Below are 24,598 nucleotides of genomic sequence, written 5' to 3'. Positions count from 1 at the left end.
AATCATAAATATGTTAACGCAGCCAATGAAACTGAGTCAGAACTGTCGTAAGGCGATCACATAGAAACCGAGTATGCTTACAATTACTTTCAAATTGTTTTAAAACAAAAAATTTTAACAATTTACTCGTCATGGAGAACTCTTAGATCTTTTGAACTACGTCCACAGGCCCGCCCAGGAGTGCCTACATCTGTATTTCAGAAACACTGGTTTGCAGCACTCTATGGCATTTTCATCCATCCATCACCCATTTTACAAACATTTACTAACCACGTATTAAGTGCCAGGCATTGTGCCGGCTGCAGAAGCTCAATGTCTGGGGAATAGGAGTTGGTGACAAAAAGCATTTGGATCAATTACAGGACAGTGTGTTGTGTCATCACAGAAGAACAGACATGGTATAATGGCAGCAAAGAGGAAGACTTTCTCAATCCAGACTGAGAGGCGGAAGTCAGAGAGAATTTCTTGAGGGTACTAATCTTTAAGGTGGAGGTACAGAGTGAGCAGAACCCTAAGGAACTTATCACCTAAGTAGGAATACTAAAAATAGAAGACCTTTTCTGTCTCTTAGCTTTTTTGCTTTATTTTACAATTTGTTCTTCTAGGCCACTAATTAAACTTTCAAAAGGAACTAAGTTCAATTCATTTACTCAACAATTTGAAAATCATGTTTTGTCTAAGTAAGTCTTTTTTGTGCTCTATTTCAATCTCATTAAATGCTTACATTTTGAAACTATAAACTATAACAGAAAAGTAGCACAAAAGATATATTTGTGTGTGTGTATAAAGTTATTCAACAAATAATTACAAAGCTAATATTCATGAAATCACAACCCAGGTCAAGAAATAAAACAATGCTAATTCCCCAGAAGACTTCAGTGGACCCCTTTCAAGATCATACTCCCTTCTATTCATCTAGGATGGTAATTTTTGTGACAAAAAATTTTTTCCTTACTTTTCTCTGTAGTTTTAGTACCTGTTGCTGTTAGCTGCTGTTGAGTTGGCTCCGACTCATGCCAACCCCATGTATAACAGAACAAACTGCTGTCCAGTCCTATGCCATCCTCCCGATCTGTGGTTATGTTTGAACCCACTGATGCAGCCATTATGTCAATCCATCTTATGGAAGGTGTCTCTCGTTTTTGTTGATCCTCTACCAAACATGATATCGTTTTCTAGCAATTACTCTTTTCTGAGGACATGTCCAAAATAAGCAAGAGGAAGTCTTGACATCCCTTTTTTTTTTTTTTAATTGTGTTTTGGGTGAAAGTTTACAGCTCAAGTTAATTTTTCACACAAAAAATTATACACATATCGTTATGTGACATGAGTTGCAATCCCTATAACATGACAGTACACTCCCCTGTTCCACCCCAGGTTTCTTGTGTCCATCCAAACAGTTCCTGTTAACTTCCTGCCTTCTCATTCTACCTCCGGACAGGAGCCGCCCATCTGGTCTCGAGTATCTGCTTGAACTAAGAAGCACACTCTTCACTAGTATTATTTTAGATTTTACAGCCCAGTCTAATCTTTGTCTGAAGAGTGCGCTTTGAGAATGGTTTCAGTTCTGGGATGACAGAATGTCTGGGAGCCACGGCTTCAGGGGTTCCTACAGTCTCAGTCAGACCATTAAGTCTTGTCTTCAAGTGAATTTGAGTTCTGCTCCACTTTTCTCCCATTCCATCAGGGACTCTCTGTTGTGTTCCCTGTCAGGGTAGCCATTTAGCCATCCTGGTTTCTTAAGGAGCATTCTGACTGCACTCCCTTCAAGATGGATTTATCTGTTCTTTGTATTTTGAATTTTGAATGCCTTCTAATCTGAGGGGTTCATCTTCCAGTGTTATATTGGACAGTGTTCTACTGCTATCTCTACGGTTCTCACTGGCTAACCTTTGGAAGTAGATCACCAGGCCTTCCTTCCTAGTCCGTCTTAGTCTGGAAGCTCCTGTGAAATCTGTCCACCACGGGTGACCACACTGGTATTGGAAATCCTGGTGGCACAGCTTCTAGCATCATAGCAACCCCACTACAGTAGGACAAACTGACAGATGGGTGGTGGTTTAATAACTAGGATGCAATAATAGTTCTTTATTGCCAAATCTGAACTTTATATAAATGAACATATGAAACCATATATGCATAAATATTCCTTTTTCAATCAATACTTTGTGAGATTTATTTAAGTTATTGCTTGTAACTGAAACTCACTTTATTTGCAGTCTGGTATTCCATTGTATAAGTATGCCACAAAATATCCATTTTATGGCAGATAAGTATCAGGGTTGTTACCAAATATTTTTACTATAAAAATTCTCTTCCACTGATCTTGCTGCACATATACAAAGTTTCTCAGGGGTAGAAAGCATAGGGGTAGAATCACTAAATGATAGGGTGTACACACTATTTTTAAAAGTGGTTGTACCAGTCAACTCTTAAACCAACAGTAGGTGAGAACTGCTACAATGCCACGATCTTTCTAACAAGGGTATTGGTGAGCTTTAGAATTTTTGTCCAGTTGGTAGGCATGTGTACCAGCTATTAATTCATTGTCTCTCAGCTCCAAACCCACCCTTCTTTGCCTCATTTTGTAATACTAGAGCCAGACTCTGCAAACTCTATTCCCTCCTGGCTCAATGTAGACTCTGCCAGTAGAGGACTCTGGAGGGACACCACGAGGCTGAAGAGGCAGCAGGGATTCCTCTGATGTTCTGTTTTCGGGTGGATGAGTATATAGGGTTCCTGGCAGCATTTTAGCACAGCAGAGGGTCGCTTCTGGAGTTCAGCAATGGATGCCCTCCAGCCTGCTTCTTTGCCACCACAGTGCAGGTAGCACGTTCCTGTACCAATCCACTCTCTCACCAGAGGTCTGAATCTCTGGAGAAGAGGTGGCTCCTTGTTCATTTTTCCCTCAGGTACAGGGGTAATAGCTACTTTCAGTAGGTACTATCCCATCACACCTTAAGAGTTCTCTTGTATCCCTTTTAGTAGTTAGCTACCTTTTACCTATTTCACAATTTTTTTTTTTATACTTTAGATGAAGGTTTACAGAGCAAAAGAGCTTCTCGTTAAACAATTAATATACATACTGTTTTGTGACACTGGCTGCCAACCTCATGATTTGTCAACACTCTCCCCTTCTCCACCTTGGGTTCTGCATTACCAGCTTTCCTGTACCCTCCTGCCTTCTCATCCTTGCCCTGAGCTGGTATGTCCATTTTGCTTCATTTTGTTTTATACGCCTGTCTAAACTTTGGTTGAAAGGTGAACCTTAGGAATGACTTCATTACTGAGCTATTAATGGTGTCCAGGGGCCATATTTTCACGGTTTCTCCAGTCTCTATCAGACTAGTAAGTTTCTTTCTTTCTTTCTTTTTATGAGTTAGAATTTCGTTCTACATTTTTCTCCAGCCCTGTCCAGGACCTTCTATTGTGATCCCTCTCAGAGTACTCAGTGGTTGTAGCTGGGCACCATCTAGTTGTGCTGGACTCAGTCTGGTGGAGGTTTTGGTACTTGTGGTCCATTAAGTCCCTTGGACTAATCTTTCCCTTGTGTCTTTGGTTTTCTTCATTCTCCCTTGCTCCAGACAGGGTGAGACTAGTGGAGTATCTTAGTTGGCCGCTCACAAGCTTTTAAGACCCCAGATGCTACTCACCAAAGTAGAATGTACAACATTTTATTTATAAACTATGTCATGTCAACTGAGTTAGATATTCCCCGAGACCATGGTCCCCACAGCCCTCAGCTAAATAATTTGGTCCCTCAGGGAGTCTGGATGTGTCTATGCATCTTCCATGACCTTGCCCTGGACAAGTTAGGATAGCTCCCCCAGTACTGTGTACTGTCTTACCCTTTACCAAAGTTACCACTTATCTATTATCTAGTTAGTGTTTTTCCCTCCCTACCTCTCCCCTACCTCATAACCGCCAAAGATTACTTCTTTCTGAATTTCACAATTCTTTGTAATTCTTTACATTAAAATTTTCCTGTTCAAGTTCTGGCAAGAGGTTTCTGTCTCCTAACTAGGCCCTGATTTATAAAGTACACAATGATACATCTCAGCAGTTACAGGGCTATAATGACATATGACTTCACAGCAGACTGAATACAGAAGCAATTATTAAGAATTTAGCTGTTTTAAATTGTGCTGGAGGTCCTAGCCAGAGCAATTAGCCTAGATAAAGAAAGAAAGGACATCCAGATTGGTAAGGAAGAAGTAAAAGTATCTCTATTTGCAGATGACATGATCTTATACACAGAAAACCTTAACTACTGAAACTAATAGAAGAGTTCAGCAGACTATCAGGATACAAGATAAACATAGAAAAATTGGTTGGATTCCTCACACCAACAAAAAGAACATTGAAGAAGAAATCACCAGCCCCCAAGAAGATAAATACTTAGGAATAAATCTTACCAGAGACGTTAAAGACCTATACAAAAAAAACTACAGGACACTACTACAAGAAACCAAAAGAGACCTACATAAGGGGAAAAACATACCTTGCTCATGGATAGGAAGATTTAACATTGTAAAAATGTCTATTCTACCAAAAGCCATATATAGATACAACACAATTCTGATCCAAATTCCAATGACATTTTTTAATGAGATGGAGAAACAAATCACCAACTTCATATGGAAGCAAAAGAGACCCCGGACAAGTAAAGCATTAATGAAAAAGAAGAACAAAGTAGGAGGTTTCATTCAACTGGATTTTAGAACCTATTATGCCACCACAGTAGTCAAAATAGCCTGGTACTGGTACAACAACAGATACATAGACCAATGGAACAGAAGTGATAATCTAGACGTAAATCCATCCACATATGAGCAGCTGATATTTGACAAAGGCCCAAAGTCAGTTAAATGGGGGAAAAGACAGTCTTTTTAACAAATGGTGCTGGCGTAACTGGATATCCATCTGCAAAAATATGAAGTAAGACCCATACCTCACACCACACACAAAAACGAACTCAAAATGGATCAAAGACCTAAATACAAAATCTAAAACGATAAAGATCATGGAAGAAAAAATAGGGACAATGCTAGGAGCACTAATACATGGCATAAACAGTATACAAGACGTTATTAACAATGCAGAAGAGAAACTAGATTAACTGGGAGCTCCTAGAAATCAAACACCTATGCTCATCCAGAGACTTCACCGAAAGAGTAAAAACATTACCTACAGACTGGGAAGAAGTTTTTAGCTATGACATTTCTGACCAGCATCTGATCTCTAAAATCTACATGATAATGCGAAAACTCAACTACAAAAAGACAAATAACCCAATTAAAAAATGGGCAAAGAATATGAACAGGCACTTCACTAAAGAAGACATTCAGGTAGCTAACAGATACATGAGGAAATGAGCACAATCATTAGCCATCAGAGAAATGCAAATCAAAAATACAACAAGGCTAGCATTAATCCAAAGAACACAAAATAATAAATGCTGGAGAGGCTGTGGAGAGATTCGAACACTTATACACTGCTGGTGGGAATGTAAAATGGTACAACCACTTTGGAAACTGATTTGGCGCTTCCTTAAAAAGCTAGAAATAGAACTACCATATGATCCAGCAATCGCACTCCTTGGAATACATCCTCGAGAAATAAGAGCTTTTACACCAACAGATATATGCACACCGATGTTCACTGCAGTATTGTTTACAACAGCAAAAACATGGAAGCAATCAAGGTGCCCATCAATGGATGAATGGATAAATTATGGTATATGCACACAATGGAATACTATGCATTGATAAAGAATAATGACGAATCCTTGAAACATTTCATAACATGGAGGAATCTGGAAGGCATTATGCTGAGTGAAATTAGTCAGCTGCAAAAAGACAAATATCATATGAGACCACTATTATAAGAACTCGAAAAATAAATAGAGAAGAAAATATTCTTTGTTGGTTATGACAGTAGGAAGGGAGGGAGGGAGAGGGGTTTTCACTAATCAGATAGTAGATAAGAACTATTTCAGGCGAAGGGAAAGACAACACACAATACAGGAGAGGTCAGCACAACTGGACTTAACCAAAAGCAAAGAAGTTTCCTGAATAAACTGAACGCTTCGAAGGCCAGCATAGCAGGGGCAGGGGTTTGGGGACCATGGTTTTAGGGGACATCTGAGTCAGTTGGCATAATAAAATCTATTAAGAAAACATTCTGCATCCCACTTTGGAGAGTGGCGTCTGGGGCCTTAAACGCTAGCAAGCAGCCATCTAAGATGCATCAATTGGTCTCAACCCACCTGGATCAAAGGAGAATGAAGAACACCAAAGACACAAGATAATTATGAGCCCAAGAGACAGAAAAGGCCACATAAACCAGAGACTGCATCAGCCTGAGAACAGAAGAACTAGATGGTGCCCAGCTACAATTGATGACTGCCCTGACAAGGGACACAACAGAGAACCCCTGAGGGAGCAGGAGAGCAGTGGGATACAAACCCCAAATTCTTGTAAAAAGACCAGACTTAATGGTCTGACTGAGACTAGAAGGACCCCAGAGGTCATGGTCCCCAGATCTTCTGTTAGCTCAAGACAGGAACCATTCCCAAAGCCAACTCTTCAGACAGGGATTGGACTGGACTATGGGATAGAAAATGATACTGGTGAAAAGTAAGCATCTTGGATCAAGTAGACACAAGAGCCTATGTGGGCACCTTCTGTCTGGAGAAGAGATGAGATGGCAGAGGGGGTCAGAAACTGGCCAAATGGGCACGAAAACAGAGTGGCGGGAAGGAATGTGCTGTCTCATTAGAGGGAGAGGAACTAAGAGTATATAGCAAGGTATATATACGTTTTTGTATGAGACTGACTTGGTTTGCAAACTATAACTTAAAGCACAATTAAAAAAAAAAAAAAACCCAAAAAAGAATTTAGCATTTGTTTATTAAGGTATTAAACAGATTTGCAAGAATGTAAACAATACCACTCTTCTAACTACATTTTTTAATAAGAATGTTATTTATATTATTTTTAAAGTTATTAATATACAATTTCGGCTTTAATTTCTAATATGGAAGTGCCAAGTATAGCCTTCTGTTTTTTTTTTTCTTACTAATTTGTAATTTTATATATATATATATATTTATATATATATATATGAATCCTTCGTGGGCTACATTGCTAATATTTTCTGTGCTGTGGTTTGTCTCTTCGCTCTAACTCTGTTACATTTAGGTATTTAATTAACTTGGAATTAATTTCTGAACATGAGGTGAGTACAATCTAGTTTCCTTTCTACGTATTTCATCTTTTTCATTCCCCAGTATAAAGGAATAAAATGTTTTTCACTTTCTTCATTCCTGGTATATAGCTACTTTATTTTACTATACTGATTTAGGGTCCAGCAACCTTGATAAACTGTCTTAATCGACATCAATAATTACTGTAGATTCTTTTGGATTTTCCACATATACAATCATATCATCTGTAATGAATGACAGTTTTGGGTTTTATTTCCCTTTTCCAATCCTTTCATTTATAGCTTTTATTTTTCTTGCCTTCTTAATCTGAATAGAAACTTCAGCACAAAGTTGATTAGAAATGTTGAAATTGGACATCTCTTAGGTAATGTTTGCTGTAGGTTTTTATTTTTAGAAGATACTCTTTATTAGACTGAAGAACGTCCTTCGTATTCTTGGTTTGTTTTAACTTGAGTGGATCTTTCACTCACTTTTTCTGCATCTTTTGAGATCATCTTATGACTCTTCTCTTTTGACTTTTAAGCAGGGTGAACCATGTTATTTTCCAATATTAAACCATGCTTCCATTTTTGGGATAAACTACATGTAGTCATGATGTATTGTCCTCTTTACATACCACTAGATTCCATTACTGACATTCATGTTCATGAATAAGGTTGGCCTGTAATTTTCCTCATACCTAGCCAGGTTTTGGTGTCAGGGTTATACCAACCGCATTAAAATGCGCTGAGAAGCATTCCCCCCGCATTTTCTTTCCCTCTGGAAGAATGTGTGTTGTAAGATTGGGACTACTGCTTCCTTTGATATTTGGTGAATTTGCTGGTAACGCATCTATATCAGGAATTTTCTTATGGGAAGATTTCTGATTCTTGATTAAACTTCTTTAATGCTTATAGTATTATAAGGTCCTTCACTTTTTTTTCTTTGAGCTATTTTAGTTGCTTGTGTTTTTTGAGGAACTTAATCATTTGCCTAAAATTTCAAATTTATTTTCATAAAGTTGTTCATATTAGCTTATAGTCTGCAACATGTATAATAATGTCTTTTATATTCCTAATATTGTCTATTCATGCCTTCTTTTTTCTTTTCTGAATTTATTTTGTTGTTGTTGTTGAAAATATATGCAGCAAAACGTACACCAATTCAACAGTTTCTACATGTGCAATTTGGTGATACTGATTACATTGTTCGAGTTGTGCAACCAGTCTCATCCTCCTTTTCTGAGTTGTACCTCTCCCATTAACATAAACTCACTGGCCCCCAAGGTTCCTACCTCATCTTTCGAGTTGCTGTTGTCTATTTGATCTCATATAGATAGTTTTTAAAAGAGCATAATGCTCAAGGCAGACCTTTTTTACTAGTTGAGCTAAACTACTGTTTGGTTTTAAGATGACTTCAGGGGATATTTTTGTTTGAAGATTTAAAGACTATCTCAGGGCAATATTTTTAGGGGCTCATCCACCTTCCATGGCTTCAGAAAGTCTAGAGTCCATGAGATTTTGAAATTCTGTTCGGTATCTCCCCTTTTTGATCAGGATTCTTCTACAGAATCTTTTATCAAAATGTTCGGTAATGATAGCCGGGCACCATCCAGTTCTAGTCTTACGGCAAAGCGGGCAGTTGTTCATGAAAGTGCTTAGCTACATATTCCATATTCTCCTGACTCTCCTTCTTCCTCAGTTGCTGCAGGTAAAGAGAGATCTATTGTGCCCTGGATGGCCGCCTGCAAGCTTTTAAGACCCCAGGTACTACCACACAATGAACTAGGAGGTGGAGGCCAATTACCTGGGATGTCCCATGAAACCATGGCCCTAAACCTCCAAACCAAGGAACCAAATCCTATGAGGTGTTTAGTTGTATATAAGCAACCTTAGCAGCTACTCTTTTTTTTTTGGTCATTGTTGTAAATACATCTATCACATAATGTTTGCCAATTCAACTTTTTACAGGTGTAAAACTTATTGACAGTAATTATAATAATTGGCTGTGCAACCCTGCCCTTAATCAATGAGATTTTTCTATCACCATTTTCTGCCATCCCTCTTTTTCTTCTCCCTCCTGTCCCCGGTAACCACTAATAAACTTTGGTCTGTATACATTTGCCTTTTCTTGTCTTTTTATAGAACTGAGGTCACAACAATATTTGTCCTTTTGTAATTTGGCTTATTTCACCCAGCATAATGTCTTGAAGTTCCATCCATACTGTAGCTTGTGTGAAGACTTCATTTCTCTTTCTGGCTGAGTAGTATTCCATTGCATGCATGTACGACGTTTTGTTTATCCATTCATCTGTTGATGAACATTTAGGTTGTTTCCACCTTTTGGCTATTGTGAATAGTCTGCAGTGAACATTGGTGTACAAGTTTCTGAGTCTCTGCTTTCAAGTCTCCTGAGCATATACCTAGGAGTGGAACTGTAAGGTCATATGGTAGTTCTAGTTTTATTTTTTTTTTGAGGAACCACCACCCTGTTTTCCACAACGGCTGTACCATTTTGCATTCCCACCAGCAATGGATAAAGGTTCCAGTTTTTCCATATCCTCACCAACATTTGTTATTTTCTGTTTTTTAATCTTTAGCTATCCCAGTGGGAATGAAATAGCATCTGATTTTGGTCCCTTCTTTCTACTTGATCAATCTCAGTCACAGTTTACCAATTTTATTATTTGTCAAAGAACTAGTGCTTCCCTTGTTGAACCTTTCTATGGCATGTTTTTTATTTCATTAGTTTCGGCTCTTATTTTATTATATTCTTCCTTCCTTTCTTTGGTTTATTTTACTCTTCTTTTGAAATTCTTGAGATGAATACTTAACTCATTAACTTCTGGAGCACTTTTATGTTCCTGACAACTTATAAATGCTTTACATATACTAGCTCATTGAATCCTCACAGTATCCCAAAGAAACAAGTTATATTATTATTCTCATTTTACAAATGAGAATGAGAAAATTGAAGCAGAGAGACACTAAGTAACTAGTCTAACAAGTGGTAGATCAATAAGGATTTGAACATGGTTTAATCAGGCAGCCTGATTCCAAAACTTGTATTCTTAACCTCTATGCTACACCGCTTCTTAAAAAAGAAGATACTTCAGGAAGAAAAATTCACAAGCATTTATATGAACACACATAATGTGTTTGGTCAGAGCAATGAGCTCACGACTAGAACACAAGAGAGCTGGTGACAAGGATGGGAAGGAAGGCTGAGATTTTATCCCAGGGGGCTTTTAAGTGCCTTTCTAAAGAGCTTGGATATAGTATAGGGAAGTATCTTGGCTATCTGGTGCTGCTATAAAAGAATTACCACAAGTGGATGGCTTTAACAAAAAGAAATTTATTCTCTCACACTGTAGTAGGCTAGAAGTCCAAATTCAGTGTGCCAGCTCCAGGGGAAGACTTTCTCTGTCGACTCTGGGGAAGGCCTTTGTCATTAATCTTCCCTCGATATAGGAGCGTCTCTGCCCAGGAACCCTGGGTCCAAAGGACATACTCTGCTCCCGGTGCTGCTTTCTTGGTCTCCCATGTCTCTCTGCTTACTTCTCTCTTTTGTATCTCAAGAGATGGCTCAAGACACTATCTAATCTTGTAAATTGAGACCTGCCTCATTAACACAACTACCACTAATCCCATCTCATTAACATCACAGAGACAGGATTCACAACACATAGGAAAATCACATCAGATGACAAAATGGTGGACAATCACACAACTCTAGGAATCATGGCCTAGCCAAGTTGACACACATTTTTGGGGGACACAATTCAATCCATAACCAAGCTACTTGTTGCCATCGAGTCAATCCCCACTCACGGTGACCCTATAGGACAGAGCAGAACTGCCCCACGGAGTTTCCAAGTAGTTCCTGGTGGATTCGAACTGCCAACCTTTTGGTTAGCACTACGCCACCAGGGTATCCCAATCCATAACAGGCAGGCAAAAGAAGTCAATGAAGGTGACTGAGTGACATGATCTCATTTTTTTTTTTTCGGTTTCAGTTTCCTATCTTACAGTAGTTTTGTATCCCTGATTGTACTATCATCAGTATCCTCATCTGTAAGGATAAAAATCTTTGTCTCTGACTATATCATATGGTTATTTTTAGAATCAAAGAACATAATGAAGATAGAAAGCAATTAGTTAAATATAAAATAATATAAAAATATATTTTAAAGAATAATCAAGGTAGTGATTTGGTAAGTTTAACTGGTTAATGATAATGACAGTAGAAGTAATCACTGTCACTGTCATCATCATCACTGCAGTAGCTAACATTTGGTGATTGTTTAATATGCCAGTCATTGTTCTATGCTCTTTACCTGCATTTTTAACTCATGTGGTTCCCACACTGTATGGGGTAGGTAGGACCCTGGATAACACAAACAGTTTGCACTCAACTACTAACCTACAGGTTAGCAGTTCAAACCTACCAGCAGTGCTGTGGAAGCAAGGCCTGGCAATCTGCTGACATAAAGATTACAGTCAGGAAAATCCTATGCAGCAGTTCTACTCTGTAACACATGGAGTTGCCTTGAATCAGAATCAACTTGATGGCAACAGGTTCAGCATTTTTTTTGTGGGGGAGGGGGGATAGGTGCTATTATTAGCCCCATTATACAGATAAGAAAACTAAGGGTAATTTAATTTGCCTAAAGTTACAGAGTTAGGAAATGACAGGCCCAGGATTCAAACCCTGAATACTGGTTCCAGTGCGCATGTTCTTAAACTATTATACTGCTAGGCATCAGTGAGTATGTAGCTTGACGGGAATGAAAAGGACATCAACTAGTTGGGAGTCTGTTACAACTGTTGTAGATCACCAGGCCTTTCTTCTGAGGTGCCTCTGGGTAGATTCAGAGCCTTTCTGTTAACAGCTTGATGGCTGCAACACCCAGGGACTCATCAGCATAGTAGTGACAGTTAAATTCACAAGTAGATTAAGGCTCTGAGAAAGAGTACGAAGAAAGAACAAAGGAGGTCTGACAGCCTCGTCAGAAACTGACAGAACTGCCAAAATCCAAACTTTAAATGGTTTCAAGACTTTCTTCATTAATCAACAATTAGTCCTGAGTCATCAGAAAACCCTTCTTTCAGAGCACCAAAGCTCATTATTTTCCCCAAATTCTTCATGATAACCTTTTCCCGGTAAAGGTCATGCACATAATTAATTCTCTTTACATCCTCGGAATTAATCAAAATACATTAAGCTTTAATGAGAACAACTAGCAGGAATTAACTTTTCAGATCTTACAGTGGGGCCGGCCACACCTGGTAGTCATGGAGGAGGACAGGACTAACCATGCCAGAAAGACAGATCATGGGATTCGGAAAGTTCAACCAGCGGACAATCTATCAAACAATCATGATTATGTTATGGAACCCCAGTAAAAGCTCTGAACGCTGACACTTGGGCGAGCTTCCCTGATTGGCAACGCTGTTATTAGGTTATATCAAGCCAACTTCGACGTATACGATCCCCTGTGACTGAGCAGCCCTGTCCCCACAGGGTTTTCTAGGCTGGAATCATTATGGGAGCAGATCACCAGGTCTTTCTCTTGTGGAGCTTCTAGGCGGGTTCAAACTGTCAACCTTTCGGTTAATAGTTGAGCGCTTCACCACTGAGCCACCAGGGCTCCTTCTGGTGAGCAATCCTCCTAGAATATTGCTACACACAGATACAAGAAGAGTATTACATTCTGACTCCAAGGGGAGAGGACAAAAGAAATCTCACACCTGGAACCCTCTCAGACTCTGCCCTACGTGTCTCTTCCTTTGGCTCATTTTAATCTGTATATTTTCCCTGTAATTAACTGTTAAGTATAACAGTTTTCAGCAAGGTCTATGATTCCTTCTAGAGAAAAACAAAACCTGCAGGTGATTTGGGGAACCTTCCAAACCTGGTGTCCAAAGTGAGGGCGGTCATGGGAGCTAATTCTGGGTAGTGCCCTTGTCTTATTCCTGACTTTAACTGGAAAGCTTTCATTGTCTCACCATTAGGTATGATACTTACTACAGGTTTCTGAAGGTACTCTTAAGAAAATGCTCAGAGTTTAATGTTTTAATTTACAGGACTTTATGTCTTTCTCAGCTTTTTTTTTTTTTTTTTTGCAGAATAGTGGTAGTAGTTATTTTTTTAAATATTCTTACATGTTAAAATAAAAGCTGGCAGCCCTATGTTAATCCCTCCAAAAAAAAAAGTTTTACTAGGCCATGAAATTCAAAAGTCTGGGAAATACTAAGTTTTAGAGAGACTACAGTGATATTTACAGCAGAAACTCCTAGAAGAGATCACCCAGTATACTGCTTTTCTTTCTCAAAATTGTACTGGGTTTAGATATGTAAACGGGCAGTACAGATTAGTGATCAAGTGGCAAAGAACACGGGCTTTGGGGCTCACACACCCTTGGGTGGAAACTCTGGCTACCCCCCAAGTATATGTGAGAGCTTAGGCAAGCTACTTAACCGCTCTGACAATTTCTCTTCTCTTTAAAATGGGTATAATTACAGTACCCACTTTATAAAGTTGTTCTCAGCATAAAAATGCCCAAAGCATTTTATACAATATCTGGCCAATTATGAATGTTCAATAGATGGTAGTTGCTATCATTGCTGTAATTATTTTATGTACTTCTGACATGAGTATAAATCTTTATCACTTAGTACAAACAGGACCATAATTTAATCTTTTGGAATACCAGAATAGACATTTCAAGTTAATAATCCAAAGGAAGGAACAAGGACCACCCAGTTCTGACCCGGTTAATATTAACAAGTGGATCGAAGTTTACAAATAAATGTATAAGCTAAGGAAATATTTAGCTATTGTAATTATCCCAAGTATCTATTCATGTACCACATCGGTATTTCGCTGTTCCAATGTTTTAGAGCATTTAAAAAATGTAATTATAGTTACTGTGATATGTGAATGCTGTCCAGGAGAAGAATTTTCAAAGTAAGTGAAGTTTCTGCAATGCCATTAGATTTTAAAGTTCAACAACTGTTCAAAACGAAGAAAGTAAAAAACTGATTCAACAGACACATCAAAAAATAAATTATTAAAAACCCCAAACCCACTCACTGCTGTGGAGTTAATTCTGACTCATGGCGACCCCATACTCAAAAGATTCCACTATTTAATCACACGTACCTTCTAATTTCTAAATTAAAAAATTTTTTTTTTTCAAATTAACAAACATATTTGAATACCAATTACTTGTTTTTCCTAAAAGACTTAGACACACACACACCAAACATGTACACAAAACAAGGGGACAGCTGAACCAAGTTATATGGTGTCCTCATGGATATGTACTACAGTAAGTGTTAACATAAACGTCAGTGAACACCAAAGAAGTTCGGGGAAAAAAAATCTCTAAGTTTCCTTACTAGATTTTCAAACTATGGTATACAACGTGTTTGTGTGTATACACATTCACATACTGTCTTAGTTATCTAGTGCTGCTATAACAGAAATACCACAAGTGGATGGCTTTAACAAAGAAAAATTTATTCTCTCTCAGTCCAGTAGGCTAGAAGCCTTCCAGGGGAAGGCTCTGTCGGCTCTGGAGGAAGGTCCTTGTCATCAGTCTTCCCTTGGTCTGGGAACATCTCAGGGCAGGAACCTCAGGTCCAAAGGACGTGCTCTGCTCCTACCACTGCTTTATTGGTGGTATGAAGTTCCATCGTCTCTCTACTCGCTTCTCTCTTTTATATCTCAAAAGAGACTGGCTCAAGACACTATCTAATCTTGTAGATCTCATCAATTTAACTGCCACTAATCCATCTTATTACATCATACTGGTAGGGTTTACAACACATAAGGAAATCATATCAGATGACAACCACACAATACTGGGAATCATGGCCTAACCAAGTTGACACATATTTTTTGGTGGGGTGGGGGGGACACACAATTCAATCCATGACACATTTACACACACACATAAATATGGATGAAACACAAAGAAACATGGGGCACAGCATGTATGTATGTGTGTGCATGTGGATACGTACACATTCATACACACACACAAATATGAATGAAACACAAAGAAGACACTATGTAGGACAGGGCAAAAATAAGATCAAATATAAATTTGTATTACGTACACCAGAATTTCCCAAAATGTGGGGATGTTTAACAGGTATTCAAAGAGCAGGGTCTATGGTCAAAGTTTGCGAAATGTTGCTGTTAAAAGTAGCACTGCAAAAACTCCCCCAAAAACTAGAATGTTGATATTAATATGCACTATGCATCTTCAGAAGGAGTCCTAGTGGCACAGTGGTTAAGCGCTAGGCTGGTAACCGAAGGGCCAGTGGTTCAAAACCACCTGCTGTTCCACGCAAGTAAGATGTGGCAGTCTGCTTCCGTAAAGATTATAGCCTTGGAAACCCTATGGGGCTGTTCTACCCTGTCCTATATATAAAAAACAAAAAACAAACCCACTGCCGTCGAGTCGATTCCAACTCACAGCAATCCTATAGGACAGAGTAGAACTGCCCTGTAGAGTTTCCAAGGAGTGCCTGGCAGATTCGAACTGCTGACCTCTTGGTTAACAGCTGTTGCACTTAACCTACGCCACCAGGGTTTCCTATAGGGTTGCTATACATTGGAATCAACTTGACGGCAACAGGTATGCATCCTCAGGAGAGGACATGTAGTATATCCATCATTTCCCAATCTTACCTGAGTATGGAACTCTTCTTTCTCTGACCATTTCACACAACTAGTGTTGCATGAAATACACTCTGGGAAATGCTAAATACGAATTTTGCTAAGAAGCACAAAAATGAAGGAAATCAATTTGGAGCTGGGAACAAGTACCTCCATTTCTCTTTAATTACACAGATTTCATGGAGGGGGCAAGATTCAAGGAAGACTCCAAAGGAAGAAAAATAATGTGTTAAACAAAACAGAACCAATGGTCTGAAAGAAGCACAGCCAGAAAGTATGACCAGGAAATACATATAGTTAAGTTAGGATAAAAGCAGAAGAGAAGTTGGCATCTCCTGTCTGAAGGGGAGATGAGAGGGTAGAGGGAGTCAGAAGCTGGCTGAATGGACACAAAAAGAGACTGGAGGGAAGGAGTATGCTGTCTCATTAGGGAGAGAGCAATTAGGAGTATATAGCAAGGTTTTTATAAGTTTTTGTATGAGAGTCCAACTTGATTTTTAAACTTTCACTTAAAGCACAATAAAAATTTTTTTAAAAAAGTGGAAGTGAATAACAGACAAGCTTTTGATAAGGGACAAAAGGTCCTTTAAAAGAAAAATGTGTATATTAGCAGTAAAGTTACAACACACCATTTGAGCAAAACATCCTCTTATCTTCAAGCAAGTGTAAATATTACAGTTCTTAATAATGGGTAAAAATGAAAATTAAATTCTAGATTTTCTAAGCTTAGACGCCCAAAATCAGTAAGAATTTACTTACTTCACTAGAGCAGCTGCTTCAGGAAGTACATCAGCAAATGATTCCCGGAATATGATCGCATTTTTCCTCTTACAGTTCTGTATGACATCGTTGGCAAGATAAAAGAGATTCAAACGGTGGGGATAGGCAGCTAGAAACGATAAAAGACAATAAATAAAACCAAATGAGTCAATTTACACTTAATTCAACTTATTCCAAATACAGCGCTCTCAAACTATGTAAATGCTATTACCTGGATAGAAGGGTTGATAGTTGAACAGAGGAAGGAACTAATGGATTAATTTACTGAATGTGGTGCCTAAAAACCTTGACTGTTACAGGTTAGGTTTCTTCCTGCTCAAAGTACTCCTCAAGCAGAGTTCTATTTCACCTTATAGATGTACGACACTAAAATATCCATTAACTCTACAGAACCTGAAATAAAACAAAATTGTTCTCCCTAGCATTTGGGAAGACAAAAAAATTGAGTTAAACTAGTTAAAAAACACCCGAGTTAGGCAAGAGCATGGGCTTTGGAATCCAATTGGAATGGGACCTTAGGCAAATTACTTAACTTCAACTGTTTAAGAACTATTATCATTATTATTGTAGATAAACTCTTTTCATCAATCAATCCAGACACCACTCAGCACTGCCTACGTCCTTCCCACCTACTGGAAGGAAGGCTCTGCTGCTACTTTCATCACTAGGTGATGGTGTCTCATCACAGGTGATGGTCTTGGTAAATAAGTAATTTGATCACACCTAGGTTAAGATTTTTCAAAAGCCCAGGACAAGGCCGTGTAATCAATTAAGATACCTAGAAGCCTTGAGCAAAGCCACCCCAAGTTTCCTTATTATCCTGGGCCACTTCAATGTGCCACATGGATAATCCATCACAATCTCAAATCACTTGTCTTCTTGACCTCAAGTGCAGTGACCTCCAAGAACTACTCCTTTGTATATTTTAAAATCCCCTTCTCTGACTACAACCTCCATTATACCTGTTCTTCAATTTTATTAAGATCTTAGTTGTTTACTTTCTCCAGCTCTACAAGTCTCTTCCAATACTCAATTCTATCTCAATCAATTCCAGACTCTTCACTCCCACCCAATTTAACCTCTAATCACACTTATTCAACATAATCCTAAATCTGGATCAATCTAACCGAATGCCTCAACTGCATCTTTATTTTTGCCTCTGGATTCTGCTGAAGAAAACTCATACCACCAGAAGACTGAAGCCATGTAAATTTATAGACTCCTACTTCAGCTGGGTCCTCAATGCTATAGTCCTTTTACATATCGTTAATCAGTATCTTCTCCCATTAGTCATTAGAACTATTTCAAATTTTTACCACTCTTATCAAGCCCTCGGAAACCCTGGTGGCACAGTGGTTAAGTGCTATGGCTGCTAACCAAAAGGTCGGTAGTTCAAGTCCACCAGATGTCCTTGGAAACTCTATGGGGCAGTTCTACCCTGTCCTATAGGGTCGTTATGAGTCAGATTCGACTCGATGGCAACGGGTTTGGTTTTTTTTTTTTTTTTGGATCGAGCCCTCAATCTTACCACATCCCTCCCTCTCAGGAGATAAGCTTATATACATACTACTTCACAGAGAAAGCAGTAATCATTAGATGGGAATTATCTTCTCTCAAAAAAATGTGTCTACATTTAAACCCATCTGGATCAACTTGGAGACCTGGTGGCGCACTGGTTAAGAGCTCGGCTGCTAACCAAAAGGTCAGCAGTTCCAATCCACCAGCTGCTCCCTGGAACCCCTATGGGGCAGTGGGGCAGTTCTACTCTGTCCTATACAGTCACTATGAGTCCGAATTGACTCAACAGCAAAGGGTTTGGTTTTGGTTTTCGGATCAACTTACCTCATTTAAGTAAAAAGTGTTACTTCTACTATTAAAGAGTAATCCCGTACCATGAATAGACACATGCACACCCATGTTCACTGACTGCAGCATCATTCACCATAGCAAAAAAATGCAAACAACCTCAACGCCCAACAACAGAACATCTCACAACATATGAATCTGGAGGGTATTATTCTGAGTGAAATAAGTCAATCACAAAAGGGCAAATATTATATGAGATCACTATTATAAAAAGTCAAGAAAAGGTTTACATACAGAAAGAAACATCCTCCGATGGTTACCAGGGATGGGAGGGGGAGGGAGGGAAAATCACTAACTAGATAGTACACACCTGTTAACTGTGATGAACGGAAAGGCAATACACAATATGGGGGAAGTCGGCACAACATGACCAAGGCAAGGGAAGACAGTGAGAGGTACAGCAAATGCAAACGGGGAACTCAGGGTGGTGACAGGGAGAGTACTGACACATTCCAGGGGCTGTAACTAATGTCATGGAACAATCTGTGTTCAAATTATTGAATGGGAAACTAATTTTACTCTGTAAACCTTCACCTAAAGCCGAATTAAAAAAAAAAAAAAAAAGCAATCCCTCAACCTTACACTGTTTCTTAACCCATCCTCCCTCCTTGGGAGCCCAATACTCAATTAACTGCTTTTTCCTGTATTTTTAACCTCTCCTTTTCCTCTGGAGCTCTTTCTTCCAACATTTTTTTTAATGCATGTCTCTTTCATCTTAAAAAGCATTCTTGTGACCACCACAGGATCCCCTGAGCCTTATCCCTTTCCTTCTCTGCCTTCCGTTAAGGTCAGATTCAGGCTGCTGAAAGAGTGCTGTATAGAGGCAGTCCCTGGATTATGAAGGAGTTCTGTTCCTAAACCTGTCTTTAAGTCAAATTTGTACATAAGATGCAACAGTTAGGTATGGTCCGTATCTAACATCAGTCAAATGTTTGTCTTAATATACAGTATATAGCGTACCTTTCTACACGTAAAAAACATTAAAGAAACACTTCCAGGTACACTAAAATATCTTCAATATAATAATACAGTAATAATACTGTTTTGATGCATGTGGCAAAGTAGCGCTCGTTTGTTATTACAAACCACTGCATGTACATCAAAATTTTAATATAATAGGCTTTACAGGGGTTGGTTCTTACCACAGGTTGTACGTAAATTGAATGTTCATAATCCAGGGACTGCCTGTACTCACTATCTTCAATTTAACTCCCACTGACTCCATGAGACTACCTTTTTCTAGCATTTAAAAAATGCAGTTTTAGAGGACACAGTTACGAAGACTTCCTAGATATATCCAAACAATTCATGGGATTAGTTTACTGGATTAAAAGGTTTAGGTCCATAGTCTTGTGGGACAATTCAGTCAATTGGTATAACATAGTTCATAAAGATAATGTTCTACATCCTAGTTTGGTGAGTAGCATCTGGGGTCTTAAAAGCTTGCAAGAGGCCATCTAAGGAAAAACTATTGGTCTCTTCCCGTCTAGAACAAAAGAGAATGAAGGAAACCAAAGACTCAAAGAAGAAACTAGTCCACAGGACTAACAGCCCACACAAACCACGGCCTCTTCTGACCTTACACCAGAAGAACTAGATGGTACCCAGCTACCACTACTGACCATTCTGGCCAGGAACACAATAGAAAGGTCCTGGACAAAATGCGAGAAAAACGCAGAAGACAATTCAAATCCCTAAAAAATGCTGAACCTACTGGACTGACAGAGGTTAGAGGAACCCGAGACTATCACCCTAAGATACTCTTTGAACTTGGAAATGTTCAAGGTGACCTATTTCTGGAGGTCACCTTTCAGCCAAATAATAGTCTGGCTTATAAACAATATCACCCATGAGTAATGTGCTCCCTTAAACAATCAATAAATGAGACTAAACGGTCAACATCTACCCAAAAGCAAAAATGAGAAGGCAAGGAGGTGAAGAGAAGCTAGACCAATAGAAACAGACCAAACAGAATAATGAAAATGCTGACACATTGTGAAAACTGTAACTAATGTCACGGATTAATCTGCATAAAAACTGTTAAATGGGAATCTAATTTTCTGTATAAACTTTCACCTAAGACATGATAGAAAATATTTTTAAAAACATAAGCAATCTTTCCCCTTGAGAACAGGAACAAGACAAGGATGTCCTTTACCACCACTCCTATTTAACACTGTGCTGGAAGTCCTAGCTAGAGCAAAAAGGCAAGAAAAAGTAATAAAGGGCATCCAAATTGGTAAGGAAGAAGTAAAACTGTCCCTATTCGTGGATGGTATGATACTATACGTAGAAAATCCAAGACTCCGTGAGAAAACAACTGGAACTAAAAGATTCAACAGAGTGGCAGGATACAAGATAAACATACAAAAATCAGTTAGATTCCTACACACCAAAAAAAAGAGAATGATGAAAAGGAAATCAGGAAAACAATACCATTTATAATAGCCTCTAAAAAAAATAAAACACTTAGTAATAAATCTAACCAGGGAAGTAAAAGACCTATACAAAGAAAACTACAAAACACTACTGCAGGAACTCAAAAGAGATCTACATAAACGGAAAAACATATCTTGCTCATGGACAGGTATACTCAGCATTAGAAAATGTCGAATCTACAAATATAATGCAACCCCAATCCAAACACCAACACCATTCTTTAAAGAGATGGAAAAGCTAATCATTAACTTTATATGGAAAGGGAAGAGGCCCTGCATAAGTAAAATACTACTGAAGAGGACGAATAAAGTAGGAGGACTCACACTACCTGACCTCAGAACCTACTATACAGCTACAGTAGTCAAAACAGCCCGGTACTGGTACAATGACAGATACACTGACCAATGGAACAGAGTTGAGAACTCATATGTAAATCCATCCACCTATGGTCAACTGATCTTTGACAAGGGCCCGAAGTCCATCACATGGGTAAAAGACAGTCTTGTTAACACATGGTGCTTGCAAAACTGGAGGTCCATCCGCAAAAAAATGAAACAGGACCCATACCTCACACTATATACAAAAATTAATTCAAAATGGATCAAAAACCTAAATGTAAAACCAAAAACTAATATAAACATCATAGAAGAAAAAATAGGATCCATGCTACAGGCCCCAATATATGGCATTAACAGGATACAAACCATAACTAACAACACACAAACTCCAGAAGATACACTAGATAACTGGGATCTTCTAAAAATTAAACACTTACGCTCCTCAAAAGGCTTCACCAAAAGAGTAAAAAGAGAACCTACAGACGGGGAAAATTTTTTTAGTTATGACAAATCCAACAAAGGTCTAATCTCTAAAATCTACAGGAAAATCCAACACCTCTACAACGAAAAGACAAATAATCCATTTAAAAAATGGGCAAAGGAAATGCACAGGCACTTCACCAAAGACATTCAAGCGGCTAACAAAAACATAACACATGCTCATGATCGCTAGCCATTAGAAAAATGCAAATCAAAACCACAAAGAGATACCATCTCACTCCAGCATTACAGGCACAAATCAAAAAAAAAAAACAGAAAATAACAAATGCTGGAAAGGCTGTGGGGAGATCGGAACTCTTACGCACTGCTGGTGGGAATGCAAAATGGTACAACCATTCTGGAAAATGATGTGGTGCTTGCTTCCTTAGAAAGCCAGAAATAGAAATACCATATAATCTAGCAATCCCACTCCTAGGAATACATCCTAGAGAAATAAAAGCTGTCACACAAATAGATATATGCACACCCATGTTCACTGCAGCATTGTTCACAACAGCAAAAAGATGGAAAAGACCTAGATGCCCATTAACAGATGAGTGGATAAACAAACTATGGTACGTACACATAATGGAATAGTACGCAACGATAAAGAACAATGATGAATCTGCGAAGCATCTCACAACATGGATGAATCTGGAGGGCATCATACTGAGTGAAATAAGTCAATCACAAAAAGGCAAATGTTGTATAAGACCACTACTGTAAAAACTCATGAAAAGGTTTACACACACACAAAAAAAACAATCTTTGATGTTACAAAGGAGTGGAGGAATGGAGATGGAAAAATACTAAATAGACAATTTTAAGCAGTAACTTTGGTGAAGCGTATTATAAAAGAAAAAAGGTATCTACTATACTATACTAAAAAAATATATATATAAAGTAGTATAGTATACTATACTACTTTATATAAATTATGCTATATCATTTATGTTGCCATCTCACTTCATTCAAATGGCAACTGCCAAAATTACCAATAAATTCCAACTTATTAAAGAGTTTTTTTTTTTTTTGTGGTATTTGGAACACAGAATAATCCGTTACAGCAATTTCTCCTTTGGCTTCTATCGTAACAATTTCCTCCAACCTGTCTAGCTCCTGCCCCTTTGGCTCCTCCTCCACAATCATGTACAGGTGAGCAACTCTGCCTGTCATTACCCTCTTTTCAATGTTGGTGCTTTCCAGGGTTCTTTCCTAAGCACTCTTCTCTACTGACACAGCACAGTTTTAAGATTTCAGGCTACATCAAACAGTCTATTCCATTCCTGGTTCTGTCACTTACTAGCTATGGGTTCATACACATTACTTAACTCTCCTATATGTCATTTCCCTCCTTTGTAAAATGATGACCTCAAAGGATTGTTATAAGAATTAAATGAGATTAATTTAGTACAGTGTCTACCACACAGAAAATAAAATGCTACCCACATAATCATCCTGTTTCATGGCTTTAACTGCTACCACCTATGCATGAATGACTCCCTTATTCATAAACATCAAGCCTAGATTTCCTCTTACCAGTCAACGCAACACATCCACTTCAAGTTCCAGAGGCAGCACCTTGAGCTTGACTTTGCAATATTTTATTAATCATCTTTCTCCTCTTCCATCTCACTGCTCTTGTATTTCCCTAACTTAGCCAGAAATTTAACAATTTTTGACTCCTCCTTCTATTCTCATTCCCATTTAATAACTCACCAAGTCTAGCCAATTTTCTCTCCAGTAATATTTATCAAAATTATGCCCTTTTCCTCTTCCTAACTACTGCTCTTTGCTGGGCTTCATCTCTTTGATCTGGACTACTATTGTAACAGCCTCCACTTTTTTCCAATAGAAAGTACCACTTCTTCCCAATGTGAACCCTCTACCCTAGTCAGAGCACTATAGAAATTAAGTAGGAATGAGAAGTTGGCTGGTGTCATCTGGGAAGATACCTAAATGAAATGGCATTCGAGGTCATTCTTGAACGCTTTTCAAAGTCTTCTGTAACCTGGTTCTTGCTTACCTCTTTAGCCTCAACTTTAGTCACTCTATACCTTGTCTCATGTCCACGCCCATGCCCCTGCTCCTGTGTTGCTGCTCATTTCAGTAGCTTAATAATTTCTTTTCTTTCTTCAAGACTCTACTTATATATCAATCTTCCATGAAGCTTTCCCCGACCCCACAAGACTATTTCCTCAGTGCACCCTTTACTTACCTTTCACACCACTCATCACACTGTAGTGTACTTGTCTGTTCCTCTCATTAGATAATAAACTCCCTGAAGACAGGATTTTATCTTGTTTACTACCTGTCATGTCCTCAACGACTAATTCAGTATCTGGTATGTGCTAAACAAATATTACTTAAATGTTTGATAAAGTAGTTAAATTTACATAGGCACAAAAGAAGGGGAAAACATTCCAGAAAAACAAGTCATGGGCAAAGGTGCTGAGATGGACTGTGCAATGAGTGTCTTGTTTTGGAAAAGGGAGAAACGTCGGGTAGAAATTTTAATTTATTTAACAAACGCTTACATAGCACTTTCAATGTGGCAGGTACTGTTCTAAAGATGCTGTAAATACTAACTGATATACTCATAACAACCTTATGAGATTGGTACTGTTATTCTCATTTAACAGATGAAATGAGTTGCCCAAAATCACAGCTAGTACGTAGCAGAGCTGGGGTTCAAATCCAGGCCATGTGGTGCTAGAGTTCAGGCTCTTAACCACTACCTACATTACTTCTGTCTGACCAGGAAGGTTCCCATGGAACAGTGGTAGAAGAATTCACA

The 24,598-nt window shown here is 38.5% G+C and overlaps 1 protein-coding gene across 4 annotated transcripts in view; it reads right to left on the bottom strand.

Annotated features, from left to right (window-relative positions):
• The window catches only part of RPRD2 (regulation of nuclear pre-mRNA domain containing 2), a 117,143-nt gene that overhangs the window by 44,625 nt on the left and 47,920 nt on the right, over positions 1-24,598 (bottom strand). For all 4 annotated transcript variants that reach the window (XM_049880351.1, XM_049880352.1, XM_049880353.1 and 1 more), the window contains exon 2: positions 16,658-16,787. In XM_049880351.1, coding sequence (XP_049736308.1) covers positions 16,658-16,787 — 130 coding nt within the window. The remainder of the gene's footprint in view (positions 1-16,657; positions 16,788-24,598) is intronic.

The sequence above is a fragment of the Elephas maximus genome, chromosome 3 (assembly GCF_024166365.1).
Source record: "Elephas maximus indicus isolate mEleMax1 chromosome 3, mEleMax1 primary haplotype, whole genome shotgun sequence".
Taxonomy (NCBI): Eukaryota; Metazoa; Chordata; class Mammalia; order Proboscidea; family Elephantidae; genus Elephas; species Elephas maximus.
This window is presented reverse-complemented; position numbering and strand designations above follow the sequence as displayed.